Genomic DNA, 19,082 nt, shown 5'->3' on the forward strand with positions numbered 1-19,082 from the left:
CCGCCGGGACTGCAGCAGATCTGGAGGAGTAAGAGTTGAGTTGCAGAAGCAACGCCCACAACTAAGGTCTGTGTTTCCTAAAACCGGTGGGCTGTAGTTGTGTCTAAAATGTAGAAAAATTTAGAAGCAGTCCAAATTTCCTTCTAACTGAATTTGAGCTTGTTCTCTATCCCTTGCTATAAAAACCAGACCAACACCCCATGGAGAATGACAGGACAGCAGTGAAGAAACTAAGGAAGTGACCACCTAGGCCCAAGGCCACTCAGGCAAAGGGGGACAAATGAAGCCTTTATGTCTCCAGTGACCCCTCCATCATCCCAACTGAGCAGTCTAAAAGAGGGGTAGGAGTCCCTTGTGAGATAAGGCCTCTGACCCCGAACACCAACAAATTATGCAAAAGGTGCAAAATTAAATTTGGTGTTCTCTGCAGAAACCCCTGAATTTGACATAGGAAGTACGAAGGGGGCGGGGTGGCAGGAGAGGAGCAGTACCACTTCCTACCCCCAAAATTTCTTTCTTTCTTCTGACACCCAGCTGAGGGTAAGAGCTCCTGCTGTTTCTTAGAAAAGCAACTTCAAAATCTTTAAAGGTTTATACCTTCACTAGCACTATATAGCAATCAAGCTCCCCACCCCCAACCAAAAAAAAAAAAAAATCTGACAGAACAACAACAGAAAAAGGGAACAGAAAAGTAAAGGCACCAGAAATGACTAGACAACCAAATAGTAGAGGAAAGTTAGGGATGTAGCAAACCTTATTTCTAAGTAATCTAGAAACACTACTAATAACATAAATAATGTTTTAATAGCCAGGGGGCGCAGTTGCTCACGCCTGTAATCCTAGCAATTTGAGAGGCCAAGGCAGGTGGATCAGTTGGGCACAGGAGTTCGAGACAAGCCTGAGCAACATAGCGAGACCTTGTATCTATAAAAAATACAAAAATTAGCCGGGTGTGCTGGCGTGTGCACCTGCAGTCCCAGCTATTCAGGAGGCTGAGGCGAGAGGATCACCTAAGAATGGAAGGTTGAGGCTGCAGTGAAGTGTGATGGGGCCACTGCACTCTAGCCTCAGTGACAGAGCGAGACCCTGTCTCAAAAAATAATAACCGTCCAGGCGCGGTGGCTCACTCCTGTAATCTCAGCACTTTGGGAGGCCGAGGCAGGCGGCTCACCAGAGATCAGGAGTTCAAGACCACCCTGGCTAACATGGTGAAACCCCGTCTCTACTAAAAATACAAAAAATTAGCTGGGTGTGGTGGCGCGCACCTGTAATCCCAGCTACTTGGGAGGCTAAGGCAGGAGAATTGCTTTAACCAGGAAGGTAGAGGTTGCAGTGAGCCGAGATCACACCATTGCCAGCCTGGGCAACAAGAGTGAGATTCCATCTAAAAAACAATAATAATAATAATAATCATCATCATCATCATGTTTCAGACCAAAAAGAATTTTATGAAAAGCAGATCTTTTCAAGAAGAGATTTTTGTATTTATAATTACCCTTGTTGTGATGTTTGATTTTTATTCTTCCTTTTATTTTGAGTCAGTGTCTCGCTCCGTCACCCAGGCTGGAGTGCAGTGGCTGGATCACGGTTTGCTGCAGCCATAAACTCCTGGGTTGAAGCTACTTTCCTGCCTTGACTTCCCCCATAGCTGAGACTACAGGCACATACCGCAACACTCAGCTAATTTTTCAGACTTTAGTAGAGACAGGGTTTCACCCTGTTGCCTAGGCTGGTCTCTAACTCCTGGGCTCAAGCGATCTTCCCGCCTTGGCCTCCCAAAGTGCTTGGATTCCAGGTGTGAGCCACCATGCTTGGCCTATTCTTTCCATTTTTAAGATAAGTTTTATCCCACTTTCACACTAAAGACGTACTGATTTGGAAGGGATCCAATTTCTCAACTGCCTGTCAAATAAATACTAAATAAAGGAAAGACACATAGAGAGAAGACAAAGGGAAGAGGAAAATAAAATGGTACAAGTGGCTTTTGTTTAAACTCAGATTAATGGGGATGAGTGATTTAGCCAAACTTCAAACAAAACATATATCACAAATGTCTTTTTTTAAAAGTTTGAGATAAAATGTATAAAGTCCCTGTAAAAAAAAAAAAACTTGAAATATAAGACCTGCCCTGGTTTCAATGGCAGTGGAAAGCGTTCAGCATGGGAAACAGGGTTTAGGACACATATCGCCAATATTGTTAGGGCAGCTTCACTTGCACTTTCTTGGGACGAGATGATACATGAGAACGTGATCTGTAAACTGCAGAGCATAATCCTCATGTATGGGAGGGTCAAGTTGCTGGGCACAATGACAGTGATGACTCAGCGGTGGGCATGGTCATTGTCATCACAAGTCTCACAGAGGAAGCAGGTAGTGTCTGATCTAAGAAGACATTTCATTTGAAACATAGGCACTAATAGGCTTGTGTACCACTTGGAGCCTCTGTCTCTTTAGCCAAAAAGTGAAAAACATGCAAACACATTTTAAGAAGCCAGTAAATAACCCATGACCTACCTTGCCCAGTTTGTGCCTCAGGTACCCGTTCCCGAATGACTCGACACGCATCATACACAGCTGTAGATGGTTCAAACTGCATGGTCTTCACCACGTTGCAGTGGCGGACACAAATCTTTAAGGATAGGGCCACCATTTTCCTAGGTGATGCGGACAGTCTCACTTAGAATGTCTGGAAAACACAAAGAGACAAACCCGGATGTTCACGTTAATAGTTTGTCTTGGGGAAAAAAACAAAAAAAAAGTGCTGGACTTAAAAATCAATTTTAAACAGGGAAAGAGAATAAAACAGCAAATACAGAGAACACTTTAGGTCCAAAACACATTTTAAAAATCAATTTTGAAAAATTTAAAGGAGGACAACTACAAAATATCGGCTAACAGCAGAACCCCTGAGGGTGACAAGTAGACCCCTGAGGAGGAGGGAGCTCCAGATGTTCACCACACCTCCGAGTAGTTCCCCTCCTTGGGGTTTCCGAGAAAAGGTCCTGGGAGTGGAATTTCCAGAGTTAATGTCCTCGAGGCAAGAGGCAGAAGCCTTGAGCACCTATGACCGAGTCCTAAAGACAGCCTCAGTTCCCTGGGTCCTCTCAGCTCCTGGGGACAGAGAAGAATCAGGGAAGCTCTCTCAGGTGCTCCTCTTGGCACAAGGGCCCCACCACCCCCCTCTACCAAAAGACTTGGCTTCTGGGCCCAGCTCCATCACTAAGAGCCTGTATCAATCTGAGAAAGTCACTTTGGCCACTCTGCCTCAATTTCTTCACAAATAAAGTGGCTATAATGATATCGGCCCTGAACAGTACATAAAATAGAATCCCAAGGAAAGATCAATGTGAGGCCAGAGAGGCCAATCTTAAACCCAAAGGGTACCAAGAAGCTTCATGTGATTGGGGTCTCAAAGTGAATAAATGCAACTCAATTCTGATTTTGTTTAGACAAACTATGGAGATATTTTGTTTCTTGTCCGGCTCAATAGCTTTAGAAAATACACAGGTGGCTGGGTGCAGTGGCTCACGCCTGTAATCCCAGCACTTTGGGAGGCTGAAGGGGGCGGATCACTTGAACTCAGGAGTTCAAGACAGCCTGCCCAACATGGTGAAACCCTGTCTCTATTAAAAACATAAAAATTAGCCTGGCATGGTGGCATACACCTGTAATCCCAGCTACTTGGGAGGCTGAGACAGGAGAATTGCTTGAACCCGGGAGAGCTGAGATCATGCCACTGCACTCCAGTCTGGACAACAGAATGAGACTCTGTCTCAAAAAAAAAAAAAAAAGAAGGAAAGGGAAAGGGAAAGGAAAGACACAGGTTTAGGCTAAGTTTGAATTCGTTCATAAAAGCCTTCTTTTAAAAATGTAAATTCAACAACTTAGTGCTTTTTCTTTGAGTTGGTGGCTCATGGTGTATTTCCAGTGTCTGCTCTATTTCATGGCCAAAAACTGACCTGTCCCCTACTCACTTAACCCAAGCTGGTCTCTATCAAATATACTCCTTGGGCACAAGACAGACAGAAAGAAACCTGTATCACAAATGCTTTTTCCTTTGTGCGTGAAGAACCAACTCAGACATAACCAGCTGAGTGTCATCCCAGCAAGCAAAACAAGACCCTTTATAGCTAGTAGCTAAAAGAATCTTAGAGCAGCCCGGAAAACATCAATCCATAGGTATTTCAAGCTCACTCTGTTTCTTGTGTTTCATTAGAGAACCTGCAGGTAGTAAACCTGGACTCTAGCTTCTTCCCACGGAAGAAGGGAGGTGCCAGGAGGCAATGAGATGGCCACAAGGCAGAGGGGACAGCAGGCTGCCCAGGCTCAGGCAGTGCTGCAGATGCCTCCAGGGTCTCAGCTTCTCGGCATGCTTGATTGCTGGCGTCCTAACAACAGGTGGCTGGGTCACTTGGATACAGGAGATGTTTTTCAACAGATGCTCTGGTGAATGCGGGCATGGTTTACACGGTCTCACAAAGCAACCTTTCAGGCCATCCAACTGCAATGTCATTCTGACCCCTGCTTGCATTCTGAATGAATTTTGCCATGAAAATTGTAAAAATATTCCTCAGTTGACAAATGTCAGGATATACTTCTCAATAAACAACAGCAGTGTTCACTGGGAATCTGTCTAAAACTGAATTAATTAACCAAAGCCTAGGCAGTGGCTGGACTGCCGACACAGCAGAGGGGTTCAAAATATCTGGCAATTCCCACCTGCAATATTGAGGATTTTTAAAGCCATATGTAAAAGTTCCCCTCTCCCCCCTTTATGGGCCAAGTTAACCCAGCAACTCCCTGATTGGGGGAAATAAATTTAAACTCTAGAGATAAATGGACTAATTTGCTGTGATGTAGATCATTCCATGGCTGGTCTGTCCCCTGGGGCTGGCAACAATTGCTAAAATCTGTGACTGGTGGTAAGAGTCAGTGAGGAAAGCCACAAAGCTCCACGCTGTCATGGATGCTGTTTATGGGATGCAACAGAGAGGATGGGATGGTTAATATCATCTGTTCCCTGGGAAAAGGAAATGTTTTAAGTGTTGCTGTGTGAAGGCTGCCCTCCCCAGGCTAAAAGCTGAGCTTTCTGAAAGGTAAATGAATGGTCCCCCTAACTATGCAGAGAGAGATTCCATCAAAGCCGAGAGGGAGCCGTGACATGGACCCTAGAGCCAAATGTAACAGCAGGACCTAATACTGGAGCTCAGAAGGAAGCAGAAGACACACAGAGGAGCAAGGTGAAAGCGGCAAAAGGGGCAGCAGAATCGAAAGAGGGAGCCCTGCAGGGCATGGCAAGCCGCCTGGGGCTGCGGGGTCCACAAGGTGCACAGGAGAGAGGCTCAGAGAGCTGGGAAGCAGACAGGAAGGAGAGAAGCAGAAACAGGAGGACATGAAGGAAAACCTATGTCCAAAACAACTGGAAAAAGAAAGGCTGCTGGGGGCAAAGATTTGGAGGTGAGTTTCTTTGAGAGGTATTCAGTGGAGAGGTAGAGTTGAACACAAAGATGGAGAGAGAACTGGGTGGGAGGGGCTAGAAAGACCACCTAGGGAGTGAGGGAGAGCAAGGCGAAACCTAATGACTCAGCCCTGGGAACAACATTCTGAATTGGCAGAGAAGACACTGGCAAAGGAGGCACAGGGGTAGGTGAGGGAAGAGAACAGACAGAGGGTGGAACCCAGGAGAAAGCACGTCAAACAGAAGCGAGAGGTCAGCTGTGCTCACTACTGGTCACAGGTCAGGTAAGATGCAACTGAGACATTGCAATTGAATCTGGCAAATTGGTGGGCTTTAGGGGGATGGGGGATGGGGGATGGGGGTCGGGGGGTGGTGCGGGGGAGAGCCTGGAGTAGCAGGTTCAGGAGAGAGATGGAAGACAGGGGTGGCCCAGCAGGTATGGACTTGTCTCCTGAGCAGGTATGCTAGGAGGGGGCAGAGGAACAGGCAGTAGCTCAGATTTATGCTTTTAAGACTTTGTAATCCAAAAGTGCACATCACATGGTTGCTGTAAACTCCATGGGGAAGTTATCTACATAGACATGGTTTCCACCTTATTATGGTCCTAGAGACAGTCCCAGGACAGCTAAGTGCCCTTCCTCACCGTACATAATCTCTCTTCTGCACCAGGTGCACATGGCTGCCCCGGGTCTATCGCGGAGAAGGTGAGTGGCTAAGTCTGGGTTCACAGAAACGATCCTGGGTGCGGAGTCTGACGTGCAGGCTCAATTCCAGGCCTCCTGATGCCTTTGACCTCTGGACCTGTCACTTCCCCTCTGCTGCCTTTAGAGAGCAGGAGGTGACCTGCTGCCACAGAAGGAGCTTCCTGATACTCAATGCTTGGCCAGCTATTCCCGTTGGATCCTCAGTCTCCTCATCCTTACATCTCAAGAGGGGGCAGGGCATGGAATGGAGGGTTCAGGGCAGGTGTTCAACAGACAAGAAATACTACATTCACTATAAGACTTGTGGCCTCAACTTTTTTTTTTTTAAATCACCCAAAAACAACTATTGCAAAAAAGCATCACAGGAACACAATATACCCAAAAAAAAAAAAAAAAAAAAAAAAAAAAAGAAAGAAAAAGAAAACAAATCCTGAAAACTAAACTAGTCATTCTTATAGAACACCACACATGGGTGTAAGACTAAAATCCCCAGCATCGCCTTCTCACTTCTGGCTCCCTGTTTTATTAAGATTTAGTTTTTCGAAGCTCGAGATAAGGCCAACAACTGACTTCCCAGGAATGTCTCTAAAAGGCCAATACTTTGTAATCTACAACATTATATTTAAAGACAAGGTATTTTAATTATTCTCATGCAAGATAGTCACTGACATAGGGAAACCTAGATGAGCTCTGAAATCAAAGTATATGGGATTTATTCAGCATCCCACAAGAACCACAGCAATGAGCTGTTTCTAGCACCACTCACAACAAAATGAGACACTGGCAAAATGGACACTTGCTGGAATCAAGTACCATGACTTACCCTATAGCAAAAAGAAAGTAGGATTAAGGCCGGGTGTGGAGGCTCACACCTGCAATCCCAGCACTTTGGGAGGCCAAGTCGGGCAGATCACCTGAGGTCAGGGGTTCGAGACCAGCCTGGCCAACATGGTGAAACCCCATCTCTACAAAAAATACAAAAATTATCTGGGTGTGGTGGTGGGCACCTGTAATTCCAGCTACTCGGGAGGCTGAGGCAGGAGAATCACTTTAATCCAGGAGGAGAAGGTTGCAATGAGCAGATATCGCACCACTGCACCCCAGCCTGGGTAACAGAGTGAGGCTCTGTCTCAAAAAAACAGAAAACAAAGAAAAACAACAACAAAAAGAAAGTAGGATTAGAACATATAGCAACCAAGAAATGTAGACTAAAGATGACTGTGTATTTTCCACACTTGTGAGAAATTTAACTGTACATCCACTAAAGCCCTGTGAAAATGAGGCAGCTCAGACCACACACCTCAATGAAGATTTATGCTCCTTGTCCACTGTGATGTTTTCAGGGCAGCACAGCCTGCAACTGGTCCTGGCCTCTACTTTTCTGTACCCAAACCCCTCTCCAGGCTGTTCATCGTGCAGACTCTGAGGCTAGGACAGCTGATCAGGTTTCCTTTTCTAGTTTGGCTGCATGAAAGTTCAGAGCCAAATCTGTACAATTTCTTACAGAGTTGTTATAGTCTAATCCCTTTTTCTATTTTATCTTATTGTTTGTTTTTCCTTTCCCGCAATTTGAATGACTACTATCTTATTGGATCTTAAGTTTTGTTTTTTGGGTTTTTGTTTGTTTGTTTGTTTGTTTTTGCTTAAAGACTGGGTATAAATTCATAAAACCTGCACTGTGTTTCTTTTCATAATCTTGTCTCACTCTGACCATTTCTGCCCTCATTGTATGTGCGAAGGTTGCATGACCCAACACAAAACCCTTCTGTGGTTTCCTCTGTGGAAATGGAGCTGATGAAACCAGTGGTGAAACCCAGACACTGTCCTTTTAAAATACACTTTTCAGTCCCAGGGAGCTGTAAACAGCCCAGGATGATGGCAGCAGTGCAGGTTGCTCGGGATCACCCTGGTTCACCCAGGGACAAACAAGTTCAGCTCCAGCAGAGGCCTCCTTCTCTTCAAAATAAATGCCTGTCATTGGTCAAGATGAGTAGCCTCCCCTTGGATCTCTGCCTATAAGGGAGGACCACGAGGTGCCCCGACCCCACCTGCCTTACACCAGCTGCATGACCTGAGCTGGTCACTTAACTGCCATCTGCCTCAGTCTCCTACAAAATGGGAGATAGTAACAGATCTACCTATAAAATTGCTAGAGAATTAAATGAGTCAAAGGCACAGAGATAAGGCTAGGTAAGCGCTTATTGTTACTATTGTTATTGTTATTATTATTATTTTGAGATGGAGTTTTGTTCGTTGCCCAGGCTAGAACGCAGTGTCGCAGTCTCGGGTCACTGCAACCTCTGCCCCCTGAGTTCAAGCGATTCTCCTGCCTCAGCCTCCCGAGTAGCTGGGACTACAGGTGGGTGCTACCATGCCCAGTTAATTTTGTATTTTTAGTAGAGTCAGAGTCTCTCCACCTTGGCCAGGCTGGTCTCAAACTCCCAACTTCAGGTGATCCATCTGCCTTGGCCTCCTAAAGTGCTGGGATTACAGGTGTGAGCCACCGCACCCGGCCTGGGCTTGTTATTATTATTAATAACATTAGTCATGGAAGCTGCAGAAACAATGGAAGCAGCATACTTGAGTCGGCCACTATCTGAACTACAAACATCATTTTATTGTTTATTTTGTATCTGTTATGTACTAGATAACCTAGCCGGCATTAGGGGGCAAAGACAGGTACAATTCCTGTCTACATGGAGCTCACCTTCTAGTTAGCCCTTTGTTCACTTAAATAAATAGAGTTCCTGTGGGCCAGGTGCAGTGGCTCATGCCTGTAATCCTAGTACTTTGGGAGGCCGAGGTGGGCAGATTATCTGAGGTCAGGAGTTTGAGACCAGCCTGGCCAACATGGTGAAATCCCATCTCTACTAAAAATATAAAAATTAGCCGAGCTAGTTGGCGTGTGCCTGTAGTCCTAGCTACCCAGGAGGCTGAGGCAGGAGAACCACTGGAACCCAAGAGGCGGAGGCTGCCGTGAGCCAAGATCGCACCACTGCACTCCAGCCTGGGTCACAGAACGAGATTCCGTCTCAAAAAAATAAATAAAAATTAAAAATAAATAAATATAGCTCCTGTGTTTATTTTTATGGCAGTCATACAACAGGCTTTTCCTAGACACAGAACTTTCTGAGGATGAGCTGTGAGGCTGAGTGTGTGTGTCAAGCAGCTAACTCCTGTAGCCCCTGGGCTGTTTCTCTTGGCGGTCACTTAGGTTCCCCCAATCCAAGAGTTCAAGAGGGAAAAAGTCCTCGCCCTGTGGGGCAAGGCTGGCATTACTATCAGCTTCCACCCTGGGGCTTGCTCATGAGCTCTGCCTAGGAGCAACTTAGGGGAGACACAATGGGGGCTTCTGCACACTCTTGTGTAAAGCAGGGGTTTGTGCCCACCTGGCAAGACCAGAGGGCCAGGCCACCATACCTCAATGGGGCCTTGGAGGTCTATAAGAGTAAGAGCTGGCCACCATTCCCCTCTTCTGCCTCCAGCCACTGGCTCTCCACCGTGACCTCTTGGGAAGGCCTCTGTGCCCAATTTTGGATGGCTGTACTTGCTTCAATTCATCTGTGGCTACACCTCAATCTCCTGGGAATGATTCAGCTCTCTCAAAGAAACGCCAAAGAAAGAGCTTCCCCTTCTCCACTCCCTACCTCTCTTCTACAAGGGAGGAAGAGAAGTAGCTTCTCTGCAGGTAAGAACCCACCGTGGACTGGGTCACAGCCACCCACAAGTGCTGCAAATGCCAAAGCCAGGGTCTTGCCCTCCATCTCACTCTGCAGGACAGTCTGGGCTCAGGCACCCTGGGGCTTGCCTTGAACATTCGGACTCCAGGCACTGAGCAGGTCAGGCATAGACAGGTGCCTATCTGTCCCCATCTAGGAAGGTAAGTCAAGTCATGCCTTCACTGGGAGGCAGCTATCTTTAATTTAAGGAGGGACCAGGAGGCAAGGAAGCAGGGCAACCCATTTGATCTCATCGTCAGTCCAGCTTTACCAAGGAGCCACATCTTCTGAAAGTTACCAAGGCCCTCCCTATTAATTTTGTCAACCCACTGGGCCCTGGATATCTCTTCCCAGCTGGTAGGAACCCAGAGGGCAGGGCCTGAGTGGAAAGGCTCCCCTAGCCTCGGTATCTACACTTGAGAGAGCCCCATGCTATAGTAAGCTCAGGGAAAGCAGCAATGAACACAGCTCATGTGACTTTTCCATGTGGCTAACAGCCACTTAGAATAGGACCAGGACAGCTAAGCTCCTGTCTGTAGCCAGAGTGGGGAGACCAGAAAACTAGCGGGAACATTTATGTAAGAATCCCTGAGTTCTCCCTTATGGAGGCAAGAGAGGCCAGGAGTACTGTTTGAACACTTCAACTAGAAATAACCATTGTTAAAAGGTCAAGTGGTAAATGAACAAAGGAGAAATCATTAACCACCCACACAAGTGTGAACTTAGCAGCAGTCCATGCAGGTCAGTAAAAATTCCAGCCACGTTGTTGGCTCCCAGGGCTGCTTTGCAAACCCCATATATCCCTAAGTAAACTGCGGGGCCACCACAGTTCCCAATATAGCAGCAATAAGATATAGATAGATATAGATCTAGATATAGATCTAGATCTATAGCCTAGTGTCAGGAATACATTTGCCATTAGAAGTCCATCTCCCCTGCTGGCCTCAGAGGGCAATAACGCATCAATAGAGTCATCTTTGTATTTCAAGGCCTAGCACAGTGTCCACCATACAGTAGGTGCTCAATAAAAATCTGTGGACTTAATACATACTCCATGGAAAGATTTAACCAGATTTTCCCCTAAATTAGTCATTAGGAATTACCCACAGTAATATCACAACTAAAGGATGAACAGAGGGCCAACATCCAGCAGACCAAGCTATGTCTCAACAACAGCCCGCTCTAGGAAGCACAGATGCTGAACTTCAAGGCTGACAAGATGAAGCTCTCCATCTGGGCAAATGAACAAGTCAAAAAAAGAACCAATGCCACATCAGTCAGAAATAACTGGAAGCTCCATGAGGGCAAGGACCATGTGTATTGCTCACAATGAAGTGCCTGACACAGAGAAGGGTTCAATACATATTTATTTAATGCATGAATGGGGTGGGGAGAAGTCAGCATTTCTACCCTCCACTAAGAACCAAAGAGAGTGCCCACAACATGGAATACAAGAACGATGAGAAAAGACCTTCGATACTCTTTTCCATTTTCAGGTGAAGAAACTAAAACCTTGAAGTCAAGAGACCTTCCCAAAGTTCACACTGCCAGAAAAGCACAATCAGACCTTCTCACACTGCCACAATGAACAGAGAGGGTACGCACACGGTTGATTAGCGCCCTCCCAGGATCCCTCCAACTTACCCTCCCACTGCCAGGCAGTTCTTGGCACTGGCACCTGGAATTCCATCATTAAGTATACTGTTGGTCATAAAGATTTGTCCCCAGTTAAACTGCGCAATAGAAATAGATATGTGCATTTACTGCCTATCACTGTCATAGAAATGGTAAGTTTCAGAACCTTCCAGGCAACTTAGCTGAGCTCTGCCCTTTATTAAAGATGATGCCTAATTAAGAGGAAATTCTGCTGAGGAAGGGGTAGTGTGCTACAGAACACACTAGAACTCTGGCACAGTGGAGAAAGGGCGGTGAGCAGGGGAGTACGAAAAAAGGACTGGCTGAAAGAGAGGGGAGCCGACGCCTATGTTCTCACAGCTTTATGATTTTGCCTAGAGCCGATCTTTAATGCACACATAGCATTTTGAAATGTATGGAAAATCAGGTTCAAGCTGCTTAGCCCAAATATTAAGGCCACCACCCAGCCTCATCTAACCCGCTTCCTATCTTCTATGCACATTATAAGAATCCTCCATACTAATGAAATAGATGATTTTTCAATCTCTGCAAAATTGCTTCAGTTATTTCAGCCTGTATGTCTGAAATGTGACCACCCTCCGCCCCAGGTCCTCGGTTACCCCTCAACCCAGCATCCAGTTTTGCTTCTATAAACTAGTCTTTAAACTCTGCCCCAACAAGTAAGGATCTGTCTGCTCCCCTCAACTCTCGGAGCACTCAGCTGCGACCCTGCTCCAACACCAGCCCTCCTGGCCTGAGTCACCAGTGAAACAAACAGGAAATGCTATCACCTGATGACCACTCAGCACTGAAGCGTTCCATGGTACATCCATGTATGTCTTGTCCCTGGATATGATCAATAGGCTAGAAAGTTAAAAAGATTTTGATTTTTTTTTTGCACCCCCCCTTTCATAGATAAAAACAGAGGTTCTGGGAAGATACGTGAATTCCTGGCCTGTGTGTGGAAGATACTGTCGTTTTTTGTCGAACCGTAAGAAGGCTGTGTGAGCCCTCCAGCAATCTCACTATTCCCCTGTGGTTGCCAAGACAGCTGAATAAATCATTCATACATTTCAGTCCTCTTGGAGTCTACCTTTCAGTCCTGCTATTTTCCTCCTCTTGTTACAAGCTTCAGAAAGAAGGTGGCTCTAAACTGAACTCTGACTTTGAATGCTTTTATACATTAACTTATTCAAATGATTGAAAGTAGATTGTTTACAAAAATGGATACAATAGAAATGTAAAAGGTCAGGTCCAAGAAAAAAAATAGAAGAAAAATAAAAGTGAAGGTCAAGACCAGGTGAACTATGAATTATTTACCATTTTTCTAGATAACAGGGAATAACTCATCCCATTACTTGTTTTTGTTGACCCTTGGTGGCGAGCCTATACAATCTCAGGAAGGCATATTCTGTAGGCTCCTGCTGAGGCTGAGCAACACAGGCTCTGTCATTAAGGCACACACCACTGTGATGGATACAGATACACTTGACTTTTACTGGGGGTCGGGGGGAAAGCTTGGTTCTACAGTGATCGGGGAGGTCATTCAGGGTTTTCTTCCAGACTGACCCTGGAAGAATGAGTGACAAGAACTGTATGCAAGTTCCTTCTCAACTGACTCTCTTCATGCTGGGCTTAATTTGAGAGTGAGAAAGTGTGGCCCCCATTGAGGAACACCTGCTAAAAGCAGCATGGATCTGGGTTGCCGAGTGACCATGCAAACCTACATTATCATGCTTGCTTTCACCCCAAAAATGGAAGAATCTTGCACTTCCTAGCTCCATTTCCTTCCCCTGCAAGGACCAGCGAGGAAAAGGCTGAAACCCCACACCACACATTACTCAAAAAGGCAACAGCACATTTTTGGACTTGGGCGAAATTTTCTTCAATCTTGAAGAAAAAAGGAAAGAAATTAAAAACCTATTCTTGCCACTTGTCTATGTTAACCTATTAACCATAAATTAGAAGGACCTAAAAATCTGGCATATATTTGGAGAACTGAAACAAACCAAGAAACCTGACTAAACTTTCCATTTGTATAGACTCAAAGTCCATCCGCATATCATCGCATTACCAATCCAGGAGTCACAGAACGAACTGGATTCTCCAAAGGCTCCTCATTTTCTACCACCACTCATTCCAAGGTCACCCCCATCTTATACCTAAAACTTGCAATGTTTCAGTTAAACTATATATACATACATATATATATCTATCTTACAGTATCCGTGATCTTAGACTTAGAAGTCATTAAGTCTAGTTCTCTACAGGTTATGTAAATCCTTGCAGTAATTTTCCCATCCTTCTGCATGTAAGAATTAAAACAAATAAATACATATATTTTAAAAAAATTTTTAAGTACATAGTAGCAGCTAACATATGTAAGTGATTACGTGTCAGGCACTGATGCTAAGCCCGTTTTATGTTAAGGCACTGAATCCTCAACATAACCCCATGCTAAGGGGTTTAGACTTCATCCAAGCAGGACAACAAAAACAGAGCAGTTATGTGAACTTGACCAAGGCCATGGATCTGAAGGTTCTGCCTCCTAATGTGTGCTGTTTAAAACAGAAGGGAACATGGAGAAGTCGATACAGTGCTTATGCCAGGAATGCAGTAAAATGGGAAAAAAAAATTTATTGATAATATTGTTTTTATTAATAATTGAACTTTCACTTGTTGCATTATTATATGTCACACGCTGAACTAAGCACTTTACCTAATTATTCCGGAAAATCATTAGGTGAGGGAGATCCTATTTACCCTAAATTAGGCTTAATAGAGATTATGTCTTGTAAGGAAAAGGCAAACACAAGAGGAAAGGTAACCCAGGTCTGTCTGAATCTAGACTTCCATGTCTGGCCCCACCCCACTCAAAGATAAATACCACTAACATTTGGACACATTTCCTTTCAATGAATATGCATACTTTATGTGGTTGAGATGATATGCTCTATATAATTCTATATCCTAAGTTTTCCCCATTCTAATTACATAATAATCTCCCACAGTATCGCAAACTCTTTACAAACACTGTTTTTAATAAATACATAATATTGTTGCCGGGCGCGGTGGCTCAAGCCTGTAATCCCAGCACTATGGGAGGTCGAGACGGGCGGATCACGAGGTCAGGAGATCCAGACCATTCTGGCTAACCCGGTGAAACCCCGTCTCTACTAAAAAATACAAAAAACTAGCCGGGCGAGGTGGTGGGCACCTGTAGTCCCAGCTACTCCAGAGGCTGAGGCAGGAGAATGGCGTAAACCCGGGAGGCGGAGCTTGCAGTGAGGTGAGATCCGGCCACTGCACTCCAGCCTGGGCGACAGAGCGAGACTCCGTCTCAAATACATACATACATACATACATAATATTGTAAATAAGGTCCCATAATTTAATAGCTGTATCTTTTCGTGTATATCAGCTATTTGCAAGTTTTCACTATTACAAATAAGGATGCAATAAGGATTTTTTTGTTTGAAACCTCTTCTGTTTTTTATTTCAGATTATTTTCTTAAGCTAAATTTCTTCCTTTTGTTAAAGGAATCATCAGCATTTTTACAAAGCAACCCAGAAGACAACAAAACAACAAGAAATAATGAAATCTGAATGTACAGGTATCAGCTGTTTGATTTATGGGTTAGCTAAATGAATATGCATTAACAACTGGGAAGGCCAATAATCAATCCAGGTTTTATAGTTCAATCTACCCCACAGAACCGTCCTGCCATCCAGGGCTCAAGCTGCAAGGGACCACACCAACAGACAGAATTGACAGAGGAATGAATGGGAGAAAAAACATCTGGCATAGGCAATAAACCAGATTTATAGAAAAGAGGCAGAGAAAAGATAAATGTTTAACAAAAATTTTAAAATATATTGCAAACAGTGGAAATGACAGAGAGGAGGAGGAGGATTGGACTAGACTTTACTACAGAAAGCCATGTGGATGTGCATGGTGAGCAGCCACGTGCTGCTGTCTGTAAGCCCAAGTTTTTAGAACTGCCTACCAGACCGAACCCCAATTACCAAAAGGATATTAACTAAATTGAAGTAGGCTGATGAAGTATCATTTTCCTATAGTTAATAAAATAAAGACAGATCAAAAGTCTTACCAATTTCATCAGTGAGTTATGAATAAGATTTGTATTTTCAAATAGCAAAAAAACAAATCAAACTGCAGCCTGGACACATACATATTACTTCATCAAAAGCACAAGGAAGAAACAAACACGTCCCCATGGGAGATGACATGAAACGATGAATTCTCAACAGCACAGTTGAGGACAGTGTTTTAAAGGATTGTTTTAAGATACTGTCACATTTGCTATACCTCCACAACCTGGACTTATTCTTGAAAAACAATTCCAAAAATAAATATAAAACTTAAGATAAAGCTGGAAAAATAACAGAAGAAATGCACAAACCAATCAAAGAGAAACGGGGATAAACAGTAAGAATCTCTAAAGAAATGGTAGGACTAAAGAAACCCCTGAATTGGCAAGGGGCCTCATCAATGGGAATTTGTGCTACAATCTTGTGTCATCTGTCAGCACCAGTCTATAAAACTGATATTCATCTTGTCCTCCAACAGTGCACCTAGCTTAATGCTATGGGCTGAATTGTGTTTCTTCCAAAATTCATATGTTAAGGTCCTAACCCCCAGGACTTCAGACTGCGACGTTATTTGAAGATGGCACCTTTACAGAGGCAATCAGGTTAAAATGAGGTCATTAGAGCAGGTCATAATCCAAATTGACCGTTGTCCTTATAAGAAGGAGAAATTTGGACACAAACACACAGGAAGGATGATGTAAAGAGGACAGGAAAAGATGGCCATCTACAAGCCACAAGAGAGGCCTGGAACAGATCCCTCCCTCACAGCCTTCAGATGGAACACCATGACCTTGAACTTCTAGCCTCCAGAACTGTGAGACAATCAGTTTCTGTTATTTAAGCCACCCAATTAGTAGTATTTTGTTAGGGGACAGCCCTGGCAAACTAATCTATTTAGCCAGGCTAAATATGGCCCAATTAGGATATTAATAAGTACAATAAGCCTAAATATAGTTCTTTTAACACAAAATGGCAAGTAGTACAGTTAAATGTAAGTGGTAATCAGTAAAATAATTATAAACGTGTGTGAATATGTAAATATAGGCACAGCTGGGCCTCATACCTATAATCGCATTGACTCAAAGGCTTAGGTGGAAGGAGTGCTTGAGTCCAGGAGTTCAAGAGCAGCCTGGGCAACATAGCAAGACTCTGTCTCTACACAAACTTTTTAAATATAAAAACTAGCTAGGCATGGTGGTGTGAACCTGTAGTCCTAGCTACTTGGGGGCTAAGGCAGGCGGATGGTTTGAGCTCAGGAGTTCAAGGCTGCAGTGAGCTATGATCATATCACTGCACTGCAGCCTGAGTAACAGAACAAGACAGCATCTCTAAAACAAATAAACAAATATAAGCAAAGATGCAGGTGCTGGTGTAGGCAATGACATATGCACATGCATATGTATATATTGTGCCCAAGGTCACAAAGCTAGCAAATGATAGGAACAAGACTCTAACCTGGGTATATCTGCCTCCAGGGCCCATGTCTTGCCATAATACCACCATACTGTACCACCTAACAAAACTACATGGCAATTTGAAAATTATCTGTAAGAATAGGATATGATTGATGCTACATAGAATTTAGGGTGCTTCCAGCCAAGTAGGAAAGAGACTATGTTAGCATTTTGTTAGAGTGGCAGAATTATACTTTGTTTCCTGTTTATTTTGGCTTTCGTTATACTGGAATTAAAATAAATAAATTCAACTGCAACACAAGCCCACTTTCGGTTACTCTAATACAGATGAAACCAAATAGTGTTTTTCCTTGTCAGATCGCCCCTCCATCATATCAAAAGGGATGGGAAGCACCTCTGTGGAGTCTCCCTCCACATTCAGTACAACCACCTCAAATTGCAGACATAAATATCTAGGGCACAGTATTTTGTGGATATAGAGGGTAAGGTTCAGATTCTGGGCCTAGGGGAAGGATACAGGTCAATCTACATCCATTTATCAATAACTTATAATGCATAGGACACTGTACAGATTACTTCAGGAGAATAAACAAGATGGAATAAGGCTGGTCTTGCATTCACGTGGCTTAAACTCTCACAGCAACTCGCACAGAGAGTTGGCAGGTGCCATGTAGTAGACTAGCTGCTGCCTGTGGAGAGAGGAGCCCTGCCTTGCCCTCCGAGAGCTTCCACAGGGCTTGAGGAGGAAAGCAGCAAGCAGTACAGGGTGACAAGTCTGGAGTAAGAGCCAGGTCACGCTGATCACTAAAATCCTTCCAACATGTAGTGAATCTAGGATGAAGTCACACCTCTAGGGGTTCAGGTCATTAGGAGTCCTTGAGATTCCTGAAGGACTTTGAGATTATTCTAGGGCCTACTCGACCTTCCCAGGCAAGACCTAAGCAGGTGAGATTTAGTCAGAACAGAAATGGCCTCCAGCACAAGCAAGAGCTGCTCAACCTTAACGCCACCCCTCACAGGGGCACTAGCCCCCAGAACGAGACTATATCCTCTGTTAACTACTTGTTTATTATCATTGACTGCCTAAAAGCAGTGGCAGGGGCTGTCTACAAAGCTGCAACAGTAAGTTTGTATGTAAGATCAGGGGAGAGCACACATAACTTCTAACCAGTGCCCGCAGAGACTTCGCAGCCACTCTCTTACTGGTGGTCCAATGGCTGCACCTACTGTGATCCTTGTGGGCTCTCACGTCACCACAGCTCCCGATGAAACTGAGGTTGACAGATTTTATCATCATCTCTAGACAGGAGACTATTAAAAAATACCTCACTATGAAACTATCAAGGTCGGGCATGGTGGCTCATGCCCATAATCCCAGCACTTTTGGAGGCTGAGGCAGGAGGATGGCTTGAGCCCAGGAGTTCAACAGCCTGGGAAACATAGGGAGACCTCGTCTATACCAAAAAACAAAAGAAAAAGAGAGAAAGAAGAGGGAGGGAGGCAAAGACAGACAGAGGGAGGGAGGGAGGGAGGGAGGGAGGGAGGAAGGAAGGAAGGAAGGAAGGAAGGAAGGAAGGAAGGAAGGAAGGAAGGAAGGGAGGGAGGGAGGGAGGGAGGGAGGGAGGGAGGGAGGGAGGGAGGGAGGGAGGTAGGTAGGAAGGGAGGAAGGGAGGGAGGAAGGGAGGGAGGAAGGAATCAAACCTGAAAAAATAATGGATGAGTGATTATTTGTGCTAGAGAAGAGACGGCATCTTAAGAATCCACTGAGCAAGCTTCCTCTGTTACGGTTGGCATGTGTCTTCTCCAAAATTCATGTTGACACTTAATCCCCAGTACAACAGTATTAAGAGGTGGGGCCTTTAGGAAGTGATTTGGCTCTGACAAGGCTGAAGTCAGGACAAGGAGAGGAGGCAGAAAGGAGGAGAGAGAGACTGCAACCTGGGAGGTATGAGAAGCTATGGAACTCATAGGAAGCTGCAAGCCAACAGAGTCTATTTTGCTTTTGGGGATCCTTCGATTATATATCCATATTCCCCCA

At 44.6% G+C, this 19,082-nt stretch overlaps 1 protein-coding gene across 9 annotated transcripts in view; it reads right to left on the bottom strand.

Moving 5' to 3' along the window:
• LOC105489073 (talin 2) overlaps nucleotides 1-19,082 on the bottom strand; it is a 452,478-nt gene that overhangs the window by 189,192 nt on the left and 244,204 nt on the right. For all 9 annotated transcript variants that reach the window (XM_011753725.3, XM_011753706.3, XM_011753714.3 and 6 more), the window contains one exon: nucleotides 2,515-2,686. In XM_011753725.3, the coding sequence (XP_011752027.2) occupies nucleotides 2,515-2,650 (136 nt within the window). In that variant the 5' untranslated portion in view covers nucleotides 2,651-2,686. The remainder of the gene's footprint in view (nucleotides 1-2,514; nucleotides 2,687-19,082) is intronic.

This window comes from Macaca nemestrina, chromosome 7 (genome assembly GCF_043159975.1).
Source record: "Macaca nemestrina isolate mMacNem1 chromosome 7, mMacNem.hap1, whole genome shotgun sequence".
Classification (NCBI taxonomy): Eukaryota; Metazoa; Chordata; class Mammalia; order Primates; family Cercopithecidae; genus Macaca; species Macaca nemestrina.